General features: G+C 47.4%; 3 protein-coding genes and 1 non-coding gene across 5 annotated transcripts; 2 read left to right on the top strand and 2 right to left on the bottom strand.

Moving 5' to 3' along the window:
* Nucleotides 1–7,801: 7,801 nt before the first annotated feature.
* On the bottom strand, nucleotides 7,802–9,484 carry LOC123092520 (annexin D4). The gene is made up of 4 exons (XM_044514326.1): nucleotides 9,232–9,484; nucleotides 8,687–9,090; nucleotides 8,363–8,587; nucleotides 7,802–8,276 (listed from the first exon to the last, which is right to left on the bottom strand). Exons 1-4 carry the CDS (start codon nucleotides 9,269–9,271, stop codon nucleotides 7,998–8,000), a joined length of 948 nt encoding a protein of 315 aa, XP_044370261.1. The 5' UTR covers nucleotides 9,272–9,484; the 3' UTR covers nucleotides 7,802–7,997.
* A 3,160-nt stretch (nucleotides 9,485–12,644) lies between these two features.
* Nucleotides 12,645–12,717, top strand: TRNAR-CCU (transfer RNA arginine (anticodon CCU)). The gene has a single exon. It is a non-coding gene; the product is annotated as a tRNA-Arg (tRNA).
* Nucleotides 12,718–12,987: 270 nt separating this feature from the next.
* On the top strand, nucleotides 12,988–15,034 carry LOC123130805 (annexin D3). Of its 2 annotated transcripts, XM_044550622.1 has the most exons (6): nucleotides 13,006–13,320; nucleotides 13,560–13,705; nucleotides 13,811–14,041; nucleotides 14,145–14,360; nucleotides 14,461–14,550; nucleotides 14,627–15,034. In XM_044550622.1, the coding sequence occupies exons 1-6, from the start codon at nucleotides 13,119–13,121 to the stop codon at nucleotides 14,825–14,827; spliced, it is 1,086 nt and encodes a 361-aa protein (XP_044406557.1). In that variant the 5' UTR covers nucleotides 13,006–13,118; the 3' UTR covers nucleotides 14,828–15,034. The 2 variants fall into 2 exon arrangements, with proteins under 2 accessions (XP_044406552.1, XP_044406557.1); XM_044550617.1 differs by having other exon boundaries at nucleotides 12,988–13,320; nucleotides 13,560–14,041.
* On the bottom strand, nucleotides 14,922–17,761 carry LOC123130823 (mitochondrial fission 1 protein A). The gene is made up of 5 exons (XM_044550628.1): nucleotides 17,486–17,761; nucleotides 16,763–16,892; nucleotides 16,523–16,644; nucleotides 15,463–15,526; nucleotides 14,922–15,258 (listed from the first exon to the last, which is right to left on the bottom strand). Exons 1-5 carry the CDS (start codon nucleotides 17,576–17,578, stop codon nucleotides 15,173–15,175), a joined length of 495 nt encoding a protein of 164 aa, XP_044406563.1. The 5' UTR covers nucleotides 17,579–17,761; the 3' UTR covers nucleotides 14,922–15,172.
* Nucleotides 17,762–21,695: the final 3,934 nt, after the last annotated feature.

Consider the following 21,695-nt stretch of genomic DNA (forward strand, 5'->3'; position numbering starts at 1 on the left):
CAGCCGCGCGCTGAGCTCCTCCTACCGGGCGCCGAGCAGCACCGCCTCCTCCCTCCGTGCCCCCTGCAGCACCTCCTTCCCCCGCAGGGTGCGCCGATCCAGCAGCAGCACCACCTTTTCCCGCCGTGCGCGGCCGTCGAGCAGCGCTACTTCATCCCTCCGTGCCCGCAGCAGCACCACCACCGCCCGCCGTGCGCGGCCGCCGAGCAGCACCGACTCCTCCCTCCGCACCCCCAGCAGCTGCACAACCGCTTCCTCGCGCCGCGGCTCCTCCCGCAGCCGCAGGGCGCGTCGATCAAGCTGCAGTACTGCTTCGTTGACAGCACGACGACCGGGGAGTCCTCGCAGAGTGTCAGCAGCAACCCAGGTGAAGCAGTGACAACCTCTGAAACACTACAGGGAAATCCGGCAACCGCGGAGCAGGCCAGGCCCAGGAGGAAGGTCCAGGCTCCGGCAAGGGTGCGCGGCCCAGAATGGGCCCGCTAGCGCTGCTTAGATATATCCCTCGCACTGATTCTATAACGGGTGGCTGGCGGCTTCGGCCGAGGAAGGATAGGATAGATGGCGTGTGTGCATTGGCTGTAATCCCCTTCTTCTCCATTCAAACTACATGAACTCAGCTGAGATCTGAGCGAATCCCTAGCTAAATTCAAGAGAATCAAGCTCGTGCTTACAATTGGCATCAGAGCCACAGATCCTGGCGCCGCCAGTTCCCCTCCACCACCCGCACGCGACGAGATTTTTGGCCCGGCGCCATCGAGAGATGATGAAGGCTTGTCGCCGACGACGAAGGCGGTGTACGAGTTCCTCAAGGCCGATTTGGCGGAATCTCTAGATGCCCGCTTCAAGCGTCAGGATGAGAAAGCAGCGAAGTCGTTGCGCTTCATCGTGGGGGATCTGACGACGTGACTCGACGACCTCAAGATGTCGATCGGCGTCGACATGGACGAACTCCGCGCCGGCCTGGAGCAGCCACCATCCGCATCGTCTGCATCTCCGACCTCACGACCTCCGTCGGCAGAGCAAGGGGTGTACAACAACAACGTTGACGCGACTCCGTAAGGCAGCCGCAAAGCTCCTACGGTCAAGGGGAAGGACCATGTTCCTTACGTTCCGCCTCCAGCCAGAGGTACGAAACCAGATCAGAGCTCTGTACTCAGTTCGAGGTTGGCTGAATTACCACGAGATAATACTGACTCCTACGGATTTGGCCCGCGCATCGATCTACCCCGCTTCGACGACTCCAATCCAAGGCTCTGGCAAACGAGATGCGAAGATTATTTCAGTATGAGTGGTACGCCGCGGCAGCTATGGGTTCAGTTCGCATCAACCCTGTTCGAAGGCCCCGCAGCACGCTGGTTGGAATCAGTACAGCGTCGAGCGCCGAACGCGCCATGGGAGGATTTCTGCAGGCTGCTACAATGCAGATTTGGGCGCAATCAACACCAGGCATTGGTGCGCAAATTTCACAGCATTTCACAAACTGGTTCAGTCGAAGAATATGTGGAGCAATTCGCTGAACTTTATGACCAGTTATCTGCTTATGAGGTCGTGCCTGAATCGGTGCATTATGTCACTAAGTTCATCGATGGTCTGAACTCATCGGTCAGAGTGTTGGTGGCACTACAACAGCCACCCGACCTGGATGCAGTGTATGAGTTGGCCTTGTTACATGAATCACTGACCAGTTCAGCACCTCAATATCATCAAGCGAACAGACGCCATTACGTACCACAGGCAGCGTCATCTGTTAAAACAGCTGCAAGCAAGACCACTGAAGACAGACGCAACAATGCGGATGTGCAGAAACAAAAATCAGGGGAGGGTAAATGGGAGGCTCTGAGAACTTACCGCAAGGCCAAGGGGTTGTGTTTTACATGTGGAGAGAAATGGAGTCGTGATCACCATTGCAAACAAACAGTGTCACTTCATGTAGTACAGGAAATGGTGGAATTCTTCCAGTGCACTACTTTAGAGGAATTTGAGTCAGATGAGGATGAAGAGGTCAACTTAATGGCCATCTCTGAGGCAGCTGAAGGAAGGTCCTCTCGCAGTAGTGCTTTCCAACTGAATATCACACTCCATGGACAACAGAAGACATTCCTAGTGGATTATGGCAGTACTCATTCTTTCCTGGATATTGTGTCAGCTAAAACACTGACATGAGTGCAGGCATGCCCAAACATGAAGGTAAGGGTAGCTAATGGGGGAGTAATGAGGTGTTTCAGTTTTATGCCCCAGTGCAATTGGTTAGTAAATGGTGTTCAGTTTGAGCATGATCTCAAGATTTTGCCTCTTAGCTGCTATGATGGAATCTTGGGAATGGATTGGCTGGCTAAACATAGCCCAATGACTGTGGACTAGGAACAGCAGTGGATGTCTTTTCCTATGCATGGAAAAACAGTAACTATTCAAGGAGCAGCACCTGTGGAATTTGCTTACACCATCATAGAATTGTCTGTAGTTACTGATGAAAATGCTCAAACTGTGTTGCCAGAAATTCAGGAACTGTTGGATGAATACAAGGATGTGTTTGCTATTCCTACTGGATTACCACCAGAGAGAGCTTGTGACCATTCAATACCTCTCATTCCAGGTGCAAGGCCTTTTTCACACAGACCATATAGACTAGCACCAGAATTAAAGGATGAAGTTGAAAAGCAAATTCAGGAAATGCTGGATTCTGGTGTCATCAGAAGAAGTAACAGTCCATTTTCTTCACCTATCCTTTTGGTTAAAAAGAAGGACCACACCTGGAGGTTGGTGGTGGATTACAGGCATCTAAATGCCCTAACAATCAAGGGAAATTACCCTATGCCTGTGATAGATGAGCTACTCGATGAACTCCATGGTGCACAATGGTTTACAAAACTGGATCTCAGGACTGGGTATCACCAAATAAGGCTAGCCCCTGGAGAAGAATATAAGACAGCTTTTCAAACTCACCATGGGCATTTTGAATTCCTAGTTGTGGGTTTTGGTTTGACAAGAGCTCCAAACACCTTTCAAAGGGGCATTAATGTATCCTTGTCAGAAGAACCTGATATGCTGAGGAATTTTGTGATTGCATTCTTTGATGACATTCTAGTTTTCAGTAAAACTCTGAAGCAACATCTAGAACATGTTAGGAGGGTCTTGCAAGTTTTGAGAAGGGACAAGTGGTATGTGAAGCTATCCAAGTGTGAATTTGCTTCTCAGAAGCTGCTCTATCTGGGTCACATAATCAGCAAAGAGGGAGTATCCACTAATCCTGAGAAAATAAGTACTATAGAGCAATGGCCACAACCTGAGTCTGTGAAAGAGGTCAGAAGTTTTCTGGGGCTAGCTGGTTACTATAGAAAATTCATTCGCCATTTTGGAGTCATTGCCAAGCCCATGACTAACCTATTGCGCAAGGGTACTGTGTTTGTTTGGACAAGTATCGAGGACACAGCCTTTCAAACTCTGAAACAAGCCTTGATTACTGCCCCTGTTCTGGCACTTCCAAATTTCTAGAAACCATTCACCATTGAAACAGACGCGAGTGACTGTGGAATAGGTGTTGTTTTATCACAAGAGGGACACCCAATAGCGTTTGTCAGCAAGGCTTTAGGCCCCAAGAATCAGACTCTGTCGGTTTATGAAAAAGAGTTATTAGCAATTTTGCTGGCAGTGGAACAGTGGCGCTCTTACCTGCAATTGAAAGAGTTCAACATTATTACTGACCAAAAGGCATTGGTCAGTCTAATAGAGCAACGCCTGCATACAACTTGGCAACAAAAAGCACTAACCAAATTGTTTGGGTTGGATTACAAGATCATTTATAGGAAGGGAACTGAAAACAAGGTTGCTGACGCTCTGTCCCGACGACCTCACCTGTCAGGAGACTGCTATGTTATGTCAGTCATACAACCAGCTTGGGTGCAGGAAATAGTGGATAGTTACAGTTCAGATCCTCATGTTACAGCAATCCTTCAAAAGTTAGCTATCGATCCGTCAGTTGTTACTAACTTTTCCTTGCAAGGAGGTTTGCTTCGTTTCAAAAAACGACTGTGGATCGGCTTGAATGAACAGCTGCAATGTAAAATAATTGACAGTTTGCATGCTAGTTCGGCTGGGGGTCATTCTGGATTTCCAGTTACTTACCGAAGAATCTCCCAGCTGTTCCATTGGAAAAAGATGAAACAAATGATCAAGACAGTTTTGCAACAGTGTCAGGTGTGCCAACTTGCTAAACCGGACAGAGTTCCTTACCCAGGTTTGTTGCAACCTTTACCTGTACCTTCTCGGCCTTGGGAAATGATGACGATGGACTTCATCGAAGGCTTGCCACTTTCACAGCATTACAGTTGCATCTTAGTGGTTGTTGACAAACTGACTAAGTATGGGCATTTCATTGCTCTCAAGCATCCCTACACAGCGACCACAGTGGCCGAGCAATTCCTGGACCGTGTATATCGTCTTCATGGTCTTCCTGAATCCCTGGTTTCAGATCGCGATCCAGTGTTCACCAGCTCATTCTGGAAAGAAGTGTGCAACAGAATAGGCATCAAGCTGCGCATGAGCTCAGGCCAACACCCACAGACGGACGGGCAAACTGAACGTGTGAATCAACAAGTGGAAGGGTATCTCAGATGTTTTATCAGTGCTCATCTGCAGCGTTGGTTCAGTTGGCTTCTGCTCTGTGAGTTATGGTATAATACAAACTGGCACTCTTCGACTGGCCGCACTCCGTTTGAATTGGTCTATGGACACCCAACACGTTACTTTGGTATATCCCCTATGGATGCTGTTGATAGCTCGGATGCTCAACAGTGGTTGCGTGACAGGCATGTGATCATGGAATCAGTCAAGCAGCACTTATTGCGTACGCAGCAGCGCATGAAGGTTCAGGCTGACAAACACCAAAAGGAGAGAAGTTTTGAGGTGGGTGACACAGTTTTCCTCAAAATGCAGCCGTACATTCAGTCTTCTATTGCACCGCGCGCAAATCACAAGTTGGCATTCAAATATTTTGGACCATTTGAAATCCTGGCACGGATCGATGCAGTGGCGTACAAACTGAAGTTACCGGACAACTGCAGAGTTCATCCAGTTTTCCATGTCTCCTTGCTCAAGCGCCACGTCAAACCAGATCAACAGGTATTGCCAGTTCTTCCTTCCAAAGCAGCTCATCTGCAGGTTCCGTCTTGTTTTCTTGATCGTCGAATGCTCTCGTGGGGAAACAAGACGGTAGCTCAAGTACTGGTCAAGTGAAGCCATTCTCCCGCTTCCTCGGCAACATGGGAGGACCAAGACATGCTCAAGCAACAATTTCCTCGGGCGCCGGCTTGGGGGCAAGCCGTTTTCTCTCCAGGGGGGATTGTCAGCAGCAACCCAGGTGAAGCAACGACAACCTCTGAAACGCTACAGGGAAATCCGGCAACCGCGGAGCAGGCCAGGCCCAGGAGGAAGGTCCAGGCTCCGGCAAGGGTGCGCGGCCCAGAATGGGCCCGCTAGCGCTGCTTAGATATATCCCTCGCACTGATTCTGTAACGGGTGGCTGGCGGCTTCGGTCGAGGAAGGATAGGATAGATGGCGTGTGTGCATTGGATGTAATCCCCTTCTTCTCCATTCAAACTACATGAACTCAGCTGAGATCTGAGCGAATCCCTAGCTAAATTCGAGAGAATCAAGCTCGTGCTTACACAGAGGCAGCCGGATTGGCACGCGCGACCGATCCCGCCCTCGACGCCGCACTTTGCAAGCGGCAGCAACCCTCTCGGCGCAGCGCTCCGGCTCGATCCAGCTCAGGTGAGGTGATGGATCCGCTCCCCTGCTCCCATGGCGGACGGGGTCGACGGGATTGCACTGGAGTAGAGGGAGAGAGAGAGGGGATTGAGGATTAGGTAGAGAGAGAGAGGGATTAACTCGAGACACATGTCTCCAGAGAGCTACCCACGTGTGCCTCGAAGCATCGCTCGGGCCTGGCTATGGGGAAACTGCCAATTCAGCCGTTCCCAACGGGCCAGGCTCAGGGATGCTTTAAAAACCATGCTATGCGGGCTCAACAGTGTATGTGAGGAACCAAACAATCGAGGTCCGAAAAGATGCCGCACCGCGCGGGTCTGGTTGGGCTCGATGCGGGCAACCAAACACGCCCCTAATGGTTCAACGTATGAAGGTTGCATCAGACTGCAAAACGGTTGTCTATGAAATTAACAGTGGTACACTTGGAGTCATTAGTATGGTTGTCGAGGAGATTAATGACAATGACACAAAGGAGTTCGTGTGTGTCATTTAGCGAAACATGCTTTACAGTTAGGAGATGGTCGCTACTTGTGGCTTATAAACCCAGGATATTCTCTTACTATTTCTGTGAAATTGGTGATTGATCAATAAAGCAGAGCATGTTTCCCCTCTAAAACAAGTTAAACATTTTAAGGTTTTGAATTTGCAAAAAAGCTTTTGTTTAAGTGTTTAGCCAAGAGTTGTCGCAAAAAAAAGTGTTTAGCCAAGAGGAACCACAATGATACCAATGATGTCATCCTCCTAGCTATCTCATAAAGTGTATGTGTTGTTGTTCCATGATCCAACGGTCCCACTACATACTTGGGCCTGGTCTGAAACATAATAGAATCTTACTCGATATCTAATAAGATTGATGACAAAACAAAATTAAAAGTAAATAAAAAAAATCAATGTTTTCTAAGAAAAAATAAATTAATGGCATTGGTACTACACCTTAAGAAATAAAATGAGAATTTATGCATAAAGTGTGTTCTTTTATAATATGCAAGAGTGTAATTGTTGCAGAAAAATCTAAGAAAGAATTAATTACTAGCATTGGTATTATACCTTAAAGCAGAAAGAAAATGAAATGATAACTAAAACAAAAATAAAAGTAAAGAAAAATTTAAAAACCAAAGTTTTCTAAGAAAAAAAAATAAATTAGTGGCATTGGTATTACCCTTTAAGAAATAAATAGAAAAAATATAAATAAAATATTAAAAAAACATACAATTTATGCATGTTTTTTCATAATATGCAAGGATAAGCGTATAATAGTGGATTTTTTTGTGAAAAGGAATCTAAGAAGGAACTAATTAGTGGCATGGGTGTTACCTTAAAGAAGAAAGAAAATGAAATGAAAGTAAGAACAAAATTAAAATAATGAAATTTCTTAAGAACCAAAGAATTAGTAGTATTGATAGTAACCTTTAAGAAATAATAAAAATGTGCACAACCTTGCACTAAAATTGCACTTTTTGTAGTATGCACAAAATAAACATATAATAGTGCAATTTTTACACTCCGGTATAACTTACATACATATTGTATAGTACTTGTTTGTATTCATTTACACTTACTCGTCTTGAGAATACCCATATATTAAAAAAAAGACTAAAAAGAAGAAGAAAAAGGAAGGCAAAAAACGCACACGAATAGAAGAAAAACAGACAGTGAGCAACGGGCTTCAAGCCCAATAAAAAATCAACTGACCGAAAACAAGGATAGTTCAAATATTCAACATCTTCTCAAGACAATCAATGGTCAGAAATTCGTGCAGACAAATTTACACGAATCTTGGCAAAAGAATCAATAGTCAGAAAATTGGATTACCCAAATTTTAAAATCAGGCAACTAGCTAAAGTGACATTTTCAATCTTTTGTCGGTTACAAATTTTTAGGGAAAGGCCTAGATATTGCAGCGAGCACATGCCGGACGTTGGGCTTGTCGCTGTGATCTTGGGCAGCGCTTTGCTGACACTATCCGCGGGAGTGGCCTGGCACTGGCACGGAGCACGACTCCATCGAAATAACGACCGGAATGGGAGAGAAAGACCCAAATGTTCAACTTTATTTGATCCCCGATCAGCCGTACACGACCTCAGCTGCAAATGTTTACATGCCCCGCTCGACAACAATTCAACATACAAAGGCACACACGACACGAGATGAAGCAGGAAGAAAAACACACGCACGGCCGGCGCGCCATCACCACTGGAAGACGAAGAAGAACCCCCTCCGGATATGGTTTACTTGCCGACGATGAGCGAGACGAGCGCGTCCTTGAAGTGCCCGTGCGCGCTGCCGGCGACGGCGTCCTCGAGCTTGGCCCCGAACTGCTCCTGGTAGGCCGCCCTGATGCCGTCCATGTCCACGTCCGACCGCGTCACCGCCACCCGCGACAGGGCCTCCTTCCCGTGGTGGTCTGCGCCCTCCCTCAGCGCCGCCGCCATCACCTGGCTGAAGTACCTCTCCGGCGTCGCCAGGCACTGCACGGTCTCCCTCAGAGCCTCCTCGCTTCCCAGATCCTGCGTTTTGTTTTTGACAGACAATTGATCAATAACTCCTCATTACAGAGTCTGCATCGTCGTCAGCGTGATCGCGGCGTTATTACCTCCTCGATGTGCTTGCCGTGCAGCTCCTTGTAGTACTTGAAGGTCTGGACGAGGTGAGGCTTGCTCCTGGTGGTGAGGATCCTGACCACCTCGTCGTTCTCCACCAGCTTGCCGCCGGCGGCGCTCTTCACCGCCGCGCCCAGCGCCTTGGCCTCCGCCTTGGCCGTGTCGTCGCTCACCTTGGGCCCTTCGTATCGGTACGCGCTCACCAGCCCCACCAGCAGCTGCACATTCACAAACACATCAGACTCGACCTCCTCCATGGCCATGGCTCCGAAGAAGAACCGCCATCGTCAGCCGAAAGAAAGAGAGAGAGAGCTTACGCTGCAGTAGGGCTTGTCCTTGGCGCGGTAGGCGACGTCCTCCTCGAGGGAGTGGTGGAAGAGCGCCATGTAGGCCTTGCGCGCGCCGAGGAGCTCCTCGGCGGAGCGGGTGCAGGCGATCTCCACGACGATGGCGGACGGGTGGGCCTGGTGGAGGACGTGGTGCGCGAGGCGGGCGTCGCGCTCCCACGGGTGCATCGCCCACAGCACCATGAGGTTCTTGAAGCGGGAGAACTCGGCGGCCAGGTGCAGCATGTACTCGTCCTCGCACCGCTCGATCACGCCGTGCTCCTTGAACAGCCCCGGGAAGCTCTTCCGGAACCCGGACCGCTTCTCCGGCTGCTTCCGCCAGTTCGCCAGCGCCGCCACCATCGTCGGCTCGTCCACGCCCAGACCTCCCAGACCTTCATCATCATAGATTTCAAATAATCACAACGAAAATCCACATCGATCAACTCCAAGAAACGATCAAGCAAACGCAATGGTACGAGTATGATCGATGCACAATCTCCTCCTAGGAGTCGACGATTATCGATTCAACAAACCTGAGAAGGCCTTGGTGAGCGCCTGAACTTCGTCGGCCATTGTTGCCCTGACAAATAATGCTAGCCAAAGATTTGAGGAGAGGGAGGCGATGGCTACACGGGTCGCTGAATTCGCTGTGTGCTCTGCCCCTCCTTCTGGACATCTTTATACTCGGAAACGGTGTGTTTGGGAAGGCAATTATGGGCAGCGCTGGTATAATTTTCACAGCTAAACGAAGAAAAGGCTCGTCAATGGTTTACACATGGGTACACATCCGCGTATGCACACCGATCCCATCTAATTAATGAAGTGACAACCCACGACGCGATGGGTGGGTGCATAGCGGTATTTGCATCGTGCAACACGGGGTGATTATGGACGACGACCGCTATAATTGTCAGTTGTACTACTCCCTTATCACGCTGCGGTCACATCGGATATAATTTCTTCGGGTACATTCTTTTTTTAATACTGGAAGAGTGAGGTGGAAGTTAGGAACAATGAGCTGTGTTATCAAGCGGTGCACATAACCATTTTATTAGAAAAAATAGAGCGACCAAGTATGAATCCCAACTCAAGATAAAAGCAAATGCAAGTCATCAAGCAAAATGCCACCGTCGGCAAAAATAGGACACGATGCCTAAACACCTATCCTATTATTAAACTGGCATTCAAACCAGATGCATGTACCCGTGCTACCGTCTTTCAGCAGTTGCACTCAAACGTCATATGCTTCCTGACTTCCACATGGCTGAGTAATAACCACTAACGGATCCATCCAGACAACTTATAGTGACTTTGATGTCGCGAAGCTTGGCTGCCAACTGGGCACGCCCCATCTCCAAGTCGTCTACATCCAGTTGTGCCTAGATCCGTCGACTCACCCGCCTATCTAATGACCTCGGGTCTGAAATCCCGTTGAAGACCACCACGTCTGCCTTGGGGATCGTCGAGTCGGGGGCCGTCCGCCTGACGGAATCTTGACCAGCGCCACACAAGCTATCGTTGGAGACATGTCATGGCTAGATGTCTCCCCGGATACAGGCCTATGCCAGAGAAAAAAAAACTTGTACGGTTAAGCCATTTGACCTATTTAGGTATGGGAAAAACGGCGAGCGTACCTGGCACGAAAAAATGACTAATTGGAGTGAAAAGTGGCAAAACTTTCACTAAATGGGGGTAATCTGGATTAAAAAAACTAAATGGGTTAATTTGCATCAAATATATCAAAGTAAGGGTTAAAACTGGAATTCACTCAAACTTAATAAAATCAGTAAATGCTTCTCTAACAAACTAATTACCTATGCCTTGAACTACAATACAACACGTCATTGCAAGCGCAGACTGCCCTTGTTGAGGGAAATGTAATCTTGTGATCAACTTAGGATGTGAGGAAGAGTTTAGATAATGTTAATATTGCAAAACAAAAAAAAAGGAAATATATTTTGATGTCAGAAGGATTCAAATAGCTCAGCTACATTTCCAGCAGATGAGCAATAACAAGAGGTAAAATCATCATTGAGAAACGTCGTCTAGGAGATCCGCAGCACATGATGAAGGTCCCAAGTCGTCATGGTCCACGGAAATAGAAGAACACATCACATGAACAGATCAATTTGCCTCCAAATGGTTGCACCTACTCAAATCACAGACCCCTCTAATATTTCTGGATGCTACTGACCAGGATCCTCATCCGCCACACCAACTGCTGCCTCCGCGACTGATCTTCCGGAGTGTGTGAAGACCTGGAGTTTGTCTCCTGCTGTTAGCTCCATCTAGAAAATCTTGTTGGAAAAAACTTGTAATAAGTGTTTTACTATGCTTCTGGTTTACTTTGGCTACTTTTTTTTAGTTTACTTTGGCTATGCCTGAGCGCAGAAATCTGCCTGTATTGGATGTGATTTAATCGCGATGTATGGAATCCGGGGTGCGGCCCCTTTCTTTCAAAAAACAAATTGTGCTCATAATGTACTGTATTCAGAATTCTCATTTCAAATTGATGATCATAGTGGCAATGTAAACCCCACAGTCCACGGTGTCATCCTTATCCTCGCCACCAGCATGGTCATTATTTTCTTGCAATCATGCAAGCAAGGTTGGTTTATGTCTTATTCAATTTAAGGATGTTCCTGAGCACAACTTATATTTCAAGTTTCTGCCACTAGGTCACGTACCAGCAACCGGACATCATATAGCTTGTTGTCTTTGGCTTCTCTCTAACAAATCAATCAGAGCTTTGTACAACCTAATTAGCTGGAAAATTCAGGGACTAGAGAAATGATTGAGGAAACATTTCTCACTCACCAGTTTAATGCAGCTTTGTAAGTTCACACCACCGTCGTCCATGTATAACAGTGTGAAGATGTGACAAGCGATTATTTCAGTTGAAACTTGTGGCAAAAGAACCACACCAACATTTAGACGATGTGAAAAACATGTACTGTCAAGGCTATGTATAGTAGATACAACTAACGTGTGGTCCAAAATAACTAATTATTATCAGCCATGTATGTATGTTGGGTCACATTATTCAATTATATAGCGACCCCATTATTATCCTTGAGGAAACTGAGCGCATGGCAAAGGACAAGATCATTAGTGACTTGCACACAACCAAATCACCCCTATAATATTGGAGTTTCAGATATGGTTGTTGATTTGTTTGCATAAGAAGAAGCCATTGGGCATTTGACACACAGCGACCCTATCACAGTTGTCCATACATCTTTCGTCAAAGACCTGAAAAAAAACATTGGTCAGATCAGTGTGATCCACGAGAACACTTGTTTTCTCTGATATTCTGGAGCAGGCAGTTCTACAGTCAGCTCAACCTTGCCAACTGTCCTCCTCCTTTTTTTCAAATATAAAAAGCTTTGCACAGCTGTTTTGATGCAACTTCAAATTTATTTTTTGTGCTCTTCCAAGCAGCTTGCATTGGAACGAAGTGTGGGTTTCACGGAGAAAGCAAAAAAAGGCTTTGAAATGCTTTGTGAAATGTGGCATGTTCTCACTTCTCAGCTTTTGAACCGGGCGCATGGAACGTGCAAGCATGTCCTCCGTTTTTCCGAAAGGCTCTTCAGTTTATCTTGGAACCCATGACGCTTCTAGTTCTAAATGAATGGCTAAAGTAGTAAAGCGTGAGCAAATTACACATCTTTGCATGGTGGAAACAGTGTGGTTTTGGAGCTCTCTTTTAGAAGGAAACCTTACCGGTTAAGCAATGCCATGTGTTTCCAAGACTTTGCCTCCAGCATGAGAATGTCTGATTTTGTTTGTATGATTATTATTTTTATCATTGTTACTGCTAAACCCCTTTGTTGTTGCACATGCTGAGATATCATCTTCCCAGATAGTGGAGGGCGAGTTGGAGCAACAGTTAGTTTGAAACTAAAGATGGGAATAGATAGTGTAGAGGAGAAATATGTACATCAAGGCGCCTGTAGCTCAGTGGATAGAGCGTCCGTTTCCTAAGCGGAAAGTCGTAGGTTCGACCCCTACCTGGCGCGGTTTGCCTCATAGTATTTGTTGTTCTCTTTTGTGCTTAGCTGGTGCACTGTTTTTGAAGGATTTTTTTTTTCTCAAGAGGAGAAGATCTGAAGAAGCATGAAACATGTAAAAAAGGGTGTCACGGTGATAACACTCTCCGCCATCTTCTCCAAGGGAGGGAGTACTCATTTTCCTTAACTCCCAAGTTTCAACAAGAAAATGGTGAGGAGAAGTTTGAAAGTGCCCCAAGATCTAAATAAGATATTGTACTACATAAGTACAGTGACTCATGACTAAGAACCTAAAATGAGCCAAGAAAAACGCAATCAAAAGAGGCACGCGAAACACACGAGGAAATAATTAGGCAAAAAGCTCGTTGCCGGCGAAGCTTTCAACCCTGGTGGTGTGGTGTGTGGCTGCCATGTGTGGCTGGTGCTGCTGCCTCGAGTGCATCCATAACATCCCTCCCCTCAATCTCCTCTTCCTCCACTTCTCCTCGGCTCCACGGACGGGAAGGGACGGAGAAGGAGCACGAACCCTCAGCCCCATGGCCTCCATCTCGGTCCCGGACCCTGCCTCTTCCCCAACCGAGGATGCAGAGAACATAAGGAAAGCAGTACAAGGTACAACAATTCAATCAAGTTTATTCGTTTTTGTAGCTCTCCTGGTCAATTCCTTTGTGAGGTGGCTGCTGTTCAAGTCTGTTTTGTTGTTGTCATTTAAAAAAAATGGAGGGTAGAGAGATTGGGACAATGATTGTTCTTGGTGACAAGTGATTGCCAGTAGGAGTCCATTGATGTGATGTTGTTGTTTTTGCTCCAACGCGAGAAGAATCTGTACTGAAATCGTAAGAAATGGGCAGGGTGGGGGACGGACGAGAACGCGCTGATCGAGATCCTGGGCCACCGGACGGCGGCGCAGCGCGCGGAGATCGCCGTGGCCTACGAGGGCCTCTACGACAAGCCCCTCCTCCGCACGCTCCAAGACGAGCTCTCCAGCCACTTCAAGGTAATATACACCTTCACCTCCATGGTTGGCGACCTCCTAGCTTCGTTGTCCCCGGACACCGTCCAAAATCTCCATGTCTGCGCGTTGATCTGGTCTGGTGGTCAGGGCGCGATGACGCTGTGGACGATGGACCCGGCGGCGCGGGACGCCAAGCTGGCCTACAAGGCGCTCAGGAAGAAGGGCGGCGACCGGCACGCCTGGGTGCTCATCGAGGTCGCCTGCGCGTCGTCGCCGGACCACCTCGTCGCCGTCAGGAAGGCCTACTGCTCCGCCTATGACTCGTCGCTCGAGGAGGACGTCGCCGCCTGCCCGCTCTACAAGGAGCCCCTCAAGCAGGCAAGGCCGTGCCGATCTTGGCATTCTCCTTCTTTTTTGTCGCCGCCGTGGGTTAATTTCTTGCTCTTGCCGGTCAGTTGAGCGTTCGTGTATGGCTGTGCAGTTCTTGGTGCGCCTGGTGAGCTCGTACCGCGACGGTGGCGACCACGTCGACGGCGAGCTGGCGAGGGCGGAGGCGGCCGAGCTGCACGGCGCGGTGGCGGCCAAGAAGCAGCCGCTGCACGGGGACGTGGTCCGCATCGTCAGCTCCAGGAGCAAGCCGCAGCTCAAGGCGACGTTCCAGCACTACAAGCGAGAGCACGGCAAGGCCATCGACGAGGTCTACTTTCTACGGCGCCATTATTTTTCTACAGTTTAAAAAACCCGAACACACGAAATAAACACTATAGTATCTGTTTTTATGCGCCGCAAATTCGCAGGTTCTCGAGGGGAATCGCAACGACAAGCTCTCGGCGATGCTGAAAACTGCGGTCTGGTGCCTGACATCGCCGGAGAAGCACTTCGCAGAGGTGACACTCACAAGTGGACTCCGCCTTTTCCAGGGTGCTTCTGTTCTGACGTTCTCCATGGCTCTGCCTTTTCCAGGTGATCCGGAGCTCAATCATCGGGCTCGGCACCGACGAGGAATCCCTGACCAGAGCGATCGTCTCGCGCGCCGAGGTCGACTTGAAGAAAGTCAAGGAGGAATACAAGGTGAGGTACAAGACGACGGTGACCAAGGATGTCGTCGGCGACACTTCCGGCTACTACCAGGGCATCCTGCTCACCCTCATCGGGGCCGAGTAGCCATTGCCAGGATCATCCAAGCTCGGAGGATGCAGTTAATGTTTGCTACTTAGACCGTTCGATCGATCAGAGTGGCAATGTCTTGTGTACAATCTAGAGAGTGAAGTACTTGGTGTTTTGAAATAAGACCCGTGACAGTTCATTTATTGGTGTATACAGCACTAGTTTGAGACAACGGTACTTCCATAACGATTTGATTTATCCGAAGATGCACGGTGCCATGGTATCATAAACTCATTTTATGCACAATAGTTGCGGCGATTCGACTCTAAGTAAAACACAGAACGGACGGTAGAACGGTAGAACCAAACACACATCCTATTTCGTCAACAGGCGGGTGCAATCTCACTTCTTCCTTGCAAGAGCAGCTGCGATCCCACCAACGATAAGTCCTACCGCAGTTGTGGCGATTCCTATGCCGATCACACCATCTGCACGGAACAGTGCTATCAGTATCCGTAGCCAGCATACATTGCTTGATTTTGAAAACTCAGCATAAATTACTCATAGCGCACTGTTGTCACTTCATCAGATAAAATTATCACATAGTTTTCTACTGAGAATTGAGGAACATGTAAAAAAGATCAAACTGCCAATGAATCGTAGAAAAGTATGGTCGATTATTCTTATCTTACCTTTAGCAATTTTATCCTCTATTGCCTTCTTCAGAGATGATGCCTGCCTCCAATCTGGTTGAATCTACAAGAAAGGGGACAAGATAAATTAAAAGGGGGAATTTATGTTCAACTAGTATGGGATATAAAGATGATGGTCCCAGATTACTCCTTAAACAGTTGAAAAACATATGCACTTATATTACCCCCATAAAGTTTGTTTTGCATATTTTTGTCTGAATTTTAATTGTATCCCAAGTTTAAAGTGTATAGGTCACATAGATAAGCATGTCTAACTAACATGTCCGGCACAAAAATGATACTTGGGAATTTGGCTCAAGCATAGCCAAATGTTGAAATGGAGTAGCACACAAGGAATCAGCAACAAGCATAGCCCCAATCTTGAACTGCTTAGCAAGAATTAATCAACAGGGATAGGTGTGGAGTCAATAGAAGTATAAAACACGTGACACAACAGTTGAATGAATTTGCTGTTCGCATAACAATTACAAAATACTGTTATCTGCATAGCCACATATCAATTGTCTATCAGTCCTACGCAGAAAATTCAATTGTATATCACGATGCTGCCAGATTAATGAGAGAGGGTGATTTAAAGGACGATTTCTTGGATGGTGCAAATGTAGGAAAATTATTTTCGAGCCTGATTAAGAAATCAACAAACTGAGGGAGCCACAACTATCAAGAACCTTTACTTTAGTTGCACAAACCTTAGTGGAATCAAATATTTGGTTTGTCACTATGTCATCCAGCACAGAAACAGTACTAGTAAATAGTTCTGCAAGCAATATGCAAATAAATTCCAAATGTGTCACCCAGCAAACCAGCATAGAAATAGCACTAGTTGGTTGTTACACAAGCAAATAAGATGAATAGTTACCACAAGTACACAATACAGAGCTACTTGCATCAACTGCATGTATGACATTATCAAATATTTGCTTTGCAGTTAAGCTCAAAACCAGTGAAATATTTCTTTCCCTTTTACCAGCAGAAACACTAACCACACATCAAGAAAGTATGCATTATATAAGGCAACCAGAAGGTAGTGCAAGAATACCTCCAAACAACGGTCCGCAAGTTGCCGGCTCCTTACATAGTTACCATTTCTGTAGTGCCCAACAGCCAGCAAATACAGTTTTTCTCTAGTCTGCAGTGGGCTGGTGGTTTTATCAAGAGAAGCTGTACAAGTAGAACAAACAAGTTGATCAAAACAGAGTTGAGAAGAATAGATAGCAAAGTAAGATGATAGGTTGCAAGGAGTAAATTTTCATCCATGCAAATAAAAAAGTTATCTGACCTTCAATCATGCCAATTCCACGGTTCACATCATCAGTCTGCTTGGAATGGACGAGAGCCCAAGATAGCCTCATAATGCTATCATTTTTCTGTTCTTCGGTTGCAGCCTCAGCAACCTCTCTTTCACATCCCTAGGTACATATAAACATGAATAATCATCAGAATTAGAACTATATAAGTTTTCTAGTTGCTCATTGAACATAATTAACAACACAATATAGTTTGTGAACATTGCAAAAGAACAAAAAGCACACATATATATATTGAACAAAAGCGGCAGCCAAGAATAGATGACTTGACAGTTCGTGCTTGTGAACACTACATAAACATATGAGTTAGCTATCTGATGACTTTAGTAAAACACATAGCATTCTGTACTACAAGGGACAAAATGGGAATCAGAGTATCCAACATCCCAACTTGGTAAATCCATGCTACTACCAGTACAGTAAATAATGGCAACAACTAACTGAACAAACATGGGAAGGCACCACCGATTCAACAATCACGGCTAGTCTCCCACCACCAGGACAGTGTCGAGCATCACGAAGCTTTGCAATAACGATCCACTCTCCTTTTCTACATATATTTTGTGCTTCGCATAATATGATGCGCGCATCCTGGAGTCAATTGACCCCCATCCACGGCGCAGGATTCGACAGGCGACAGATTCAACCGTTAAGCAAAGCGAGGGGCTGAGGCGAAAGGGGGAGCGAACTCTTACGGCGATGATGTCGCGGTCGCACCAGGGGATGTTGTCGCCGCCGGAGAAGAAGGAGCCCACCGACTCGAAGAACTTGCTCATCTGCGCCTCCATCGCTCTCGACCGATCTGCTTGGGGATGGGGAGTAGGGGTTTCGATTTTGGGGGAGGAGGCGGTGGCCGGTGTTGGTGGGTGGACGAGGGTTTCTGGACGCGGAAGGAAGCAGCGTCGTAGTATCTATGGGCCAGGAGAAGAGAGGAGAGAAAGAGAATGCAACCAACGACGGATTCGAGCGCAAGTCAAGTCCGCCGCGTGGATTTGCGTTTGCTTAGCCCACGAGGCCACGACTTCTCTCGCCTACGTCTCGTGGGTCCCACGTTTTAAGCAGATCGTATGGTGTCCTTTTTTTTTCTTTTTGATTGATGATCAAGTCGAATGAATGGATCTAAAATGAAATGCTGGTAATTTCCCTCAAAAAATAAAATGTTTTTCTATGGACACGGAACTTATACAGAGCAATCCAAACATAATAAAAATTGCATCGAGCACGGCCGAACGACCACTATTGCCATCAGAAAGAGCCACTGACGCGCCGTTGTCGTTGCTCCCCTACTAGAGCCGTTTTTATCTTGTCGATGATAGCCGGAAAGTCTTCATGCACATGCTCCTAAGGACCAGCGCCCCAGAGCCACATTCACCGCCATTAAACCATTTGTCGTGAAATTAACACGTCAGATGTCCTAGGGAGAGGACTTAGTCGTGGAGCCATCGCAACGAGATTAGCTTAAAGGGGTTAAACCGGACAAAGGACACGAGGAGTTTATACTGGTTCGGTCCCTTGCGGTGAAGGTAAAAGCCTACGATCCAGCTGTGGTGGAATTGATGGGGTGTCGATGATCAGGGAGCGAATCCGCTTTACCTGTCTCTCGAGTTGTTGTTTCTTGTCTCTAAACTGCCGCCGGGTCGTCCCTTTATATACACAGGTTGACGTCCGACGGTTTACAGAATACCGAGGCCGGTTCATACACGTGTCAGGCTCGGTTTCTACCTTTCCCTATCTTACAGCACAAGTTACATATCTCATGGCGGTTTATGTCTATGGGCCCTAATCCTCCATTGGGCTCTGGGCCTCTAAGTCTCTGTAATAAAACGCCATATCCCTTGTCTTCATGGGCTTCAATACGGATGAGCATAATCCGGCCCCTCCTGGGCGGTTTATATTCAGTAGTTATATCCCCAACATTAGGCCCCAGATTAATTTGAACCTGTTCATGTCAATCTTCAATACTTAGAAAAACTCCTTGAGCATCTTCAAAGAACCTTGTAAACCGCCATGACATCATTTCCATATGAACTTGGTAAACCGCCGCAACGTCATCTTTTAAGATTGCAGTGAATCGCCATGACGTCATCTCCATATAAAAAACTGTAAACGCTTTTTCTTATTAATGACCCTCCGAAAATCGAGGCGACAACTTTGTCACATATCCATTTTTTGGGTTCCTCGATTCCCATGCCTGTCACTTATCCCTTCACCTTATAAATAGGGCCAGGGGTCGTCTTTTTCCTTTCCCCTTCGTGCCCCTTCGCCTCATCGTCTTCCTCGCATCGCCTCAGAGCTCGAGCGCAGCCGCCGTCGTCGACCTTTGCCTCTGCACCGATAACGGCCGCTGCATCAACCTGACCTTGACCAGAGAAACGCGGCGCCCCTTCGCTACTTCTTCAACCTCTGTAAGTTTCTTCTTCCTCACCTCAGATCTGCCATTAGGGTTTCATTGCTCTTCGGTGTTCTTCAGTGTTCGTCGATATTCATTGCTGTCATATAAATCCTTTCAACACAATGCGACCTTTTTCCTTGTGCGGCCATGATTAAACCTCGCTTTCCTTCATCATAGCATCTCTTTTATTAGTAAATAGATCCCATCTAACCTTTAGTTGTTCTGCTTAGGGCTTCTGAATATTTCCCCTTATCAAGACTGCGGTAGATCCAAAATTATAATTCCAACTTATAAAACATGTTTGTACAATACTTAGGAATTTTTTCAGATCTGCAGCTTCCGCACCATTGTAGGCGGTTTAACTTTTTTTTATATAAAATGATAACCCATCAGGTACCATTAGCCCTCACCTTAAACCGCCACCTCTACCTCAATGTAAAACTCCGGTTTATCATGCGCATATGTTATAATTTGTTCTTCCTGTCTTTAAACCGGATTATCTGTGTCAGTCAAAAAACCTTAAACCGTCCTTGATCCTCTTTTCCAGCTTTCCGTTGAAATGGCCAAATCGGTTTATGCTTGCAATTGGGTCCCTTCCCGGGTTACTGAAGAGCAACTGACTGGGTACATTGTGACTGGCGCTTTAGCGAGCAAAGAAACCATCCACTTGAGAGTTGCCGGTTTAGAAAACCCTCCTGAGCCTCAGAGTGGAGAAGTGATTGTATTTACTGATCATCTGGATCGAGGGTTCCGTCCGCCCGAATCAAAATTCTTTCATGATGTGCTTGCTAGCTTCCAGATCTGCCCTCAAGATATTGGACCGAACTCCGTGTCCAATATATGCAATTTTCAAGTTTTTTGCGAAGTCTATCTGCAAGAGGAACCGACAGTGGAGCTATTCCGGGATTTCTTTTACATAAACCTGTAGGGGAACGTAGCAGAAATTCAAAATTTTCCTACGTGTCACCAAGATCTATCTATGGAGAGACCAGCAACGAGGGGAAGGAGAGTGCATCTACATACCCTTGTAGATCGCTAAGCGGAAGCGTTCAAGTGAACGGGGTTGATGGAGTCGTACTCGTCGTGATTCAAATCACCGATGATCTAGTGCCGAACGGACAGCACCTCCGCGTTCAACACACGTACAGCTCGACGATGTCTCCCACGCCTTGATCCAGCAAGGAGAGAGGGAGAGGTTGAGGAAGACTCCATCCAGAAGCAGCACAACGGCGTGGTGGTGATGGAGGAGCGTGGCAATCCTGCAGGGCTTCGCCAAGCACCTACGGGAGAGGAGGAGGTGTCACGGGAGGGAGGGAGGCGCCAAGGGCTCAGGTATGGATGCCCTCCCTCCCCTCCACTATATATAGGGGCAGGGGAGAGGGGGGAGGCGCAGCCTTGCCCCTTCCTCCAAGGAAGGGGTGCGGCTAAGAGGGGGGGAGGAGTCCATCCTCCCCAAGGCACCTCGGAGGTGCCTTCCCCCTTTAGGACTCTCCCCTTTTCCTATATCTTGGCGCATGGGCCTCTAGGGGCTGGTGCCCTTGGCCCATGTAGGTCAAGGCGCACCCCCTACAGCCCATGTGGCCCCCCGGGGCAGGTGGCCCCACCCGGTGGGCCCCCGGGACCCTTCCGGTGGTCCCGGTACAATACCGATGATCCCGAAACTTGTCCCGATGGCCGAAACAGGACTACCTATATATAAATCTTTACCTCCGGACCATTCCGGAACTCCTCGTGACGTCGGGATCTCATCCGGGACTCCGAACAACATTCGGTAACCACATACAAACTTCCTTTATAACCCTAGCGTCATCGAACCTTAAGTGTGTAGACCCTACGGGTTCGGGAGACATGCAGACATGACCGAGATGTTCTCCGGTCAATAACCAACAGCGGGATCTGGATACCCATGTTGGCTCCCACATGTTCCACGATGATCTCATCGGATGAACCACGATGTCAAGGACTCAATCGATCCCGTATTCAATTCCCTTTGTCTAGCGGTATTTTACTTGCCCGAGATTCGATCGTCGGTATACCGATACCTTGTTCAATCTCATTACCGGCAAGTCTCTTTACTCGTTCCGTAACACATCATCCCGTGATCAACCCCTTGGTCACATTGTGCACATTATGATGATGTCCTACCGAGTGGGCCCAGAGATACCTCTCCGTTTACACGGAGTGACAAAATCCCAATCTCGATTCGTGCCAACCCAACAGACACTTTCAGAGATACCCGTAGTGTACCTTTATAGCCACCCAGTTACGTTGTGACGTTTGGCACACCCAAAGCACTCCTACGGTATCCGGGAGTTGCACAATCTCATGGTCTAAGGAAATGATACTTGACATTAGAAAAGCTTTAGCATACGAACTACATGATCTTGTGCTAGGCTTAGGATTGGGTCTTGTCCATCACATCATTCTCCTAATGATGTGATCCCGTTATCAACGACATCCAATGTCCATGGTCGGGAAACCGTAACCATCTATTGATTAACGAGCTAGTCAAC

This window comes from Triticum aestivum, chromosome 1B (genome assembly GCF_018294505.1).
Source record: "Triticum aestivum cultivar Chinese Spring chromosome 1B, IWGSC CS RefSeq v2.1, whole genome shotgun sequence".
Taxonomy (NCBI): Eukaryota; Viridiplantae; Streptophyta; class Magnoliopsida; order Poales; family Poaceae; genus Triticum; species Triticum aestivum.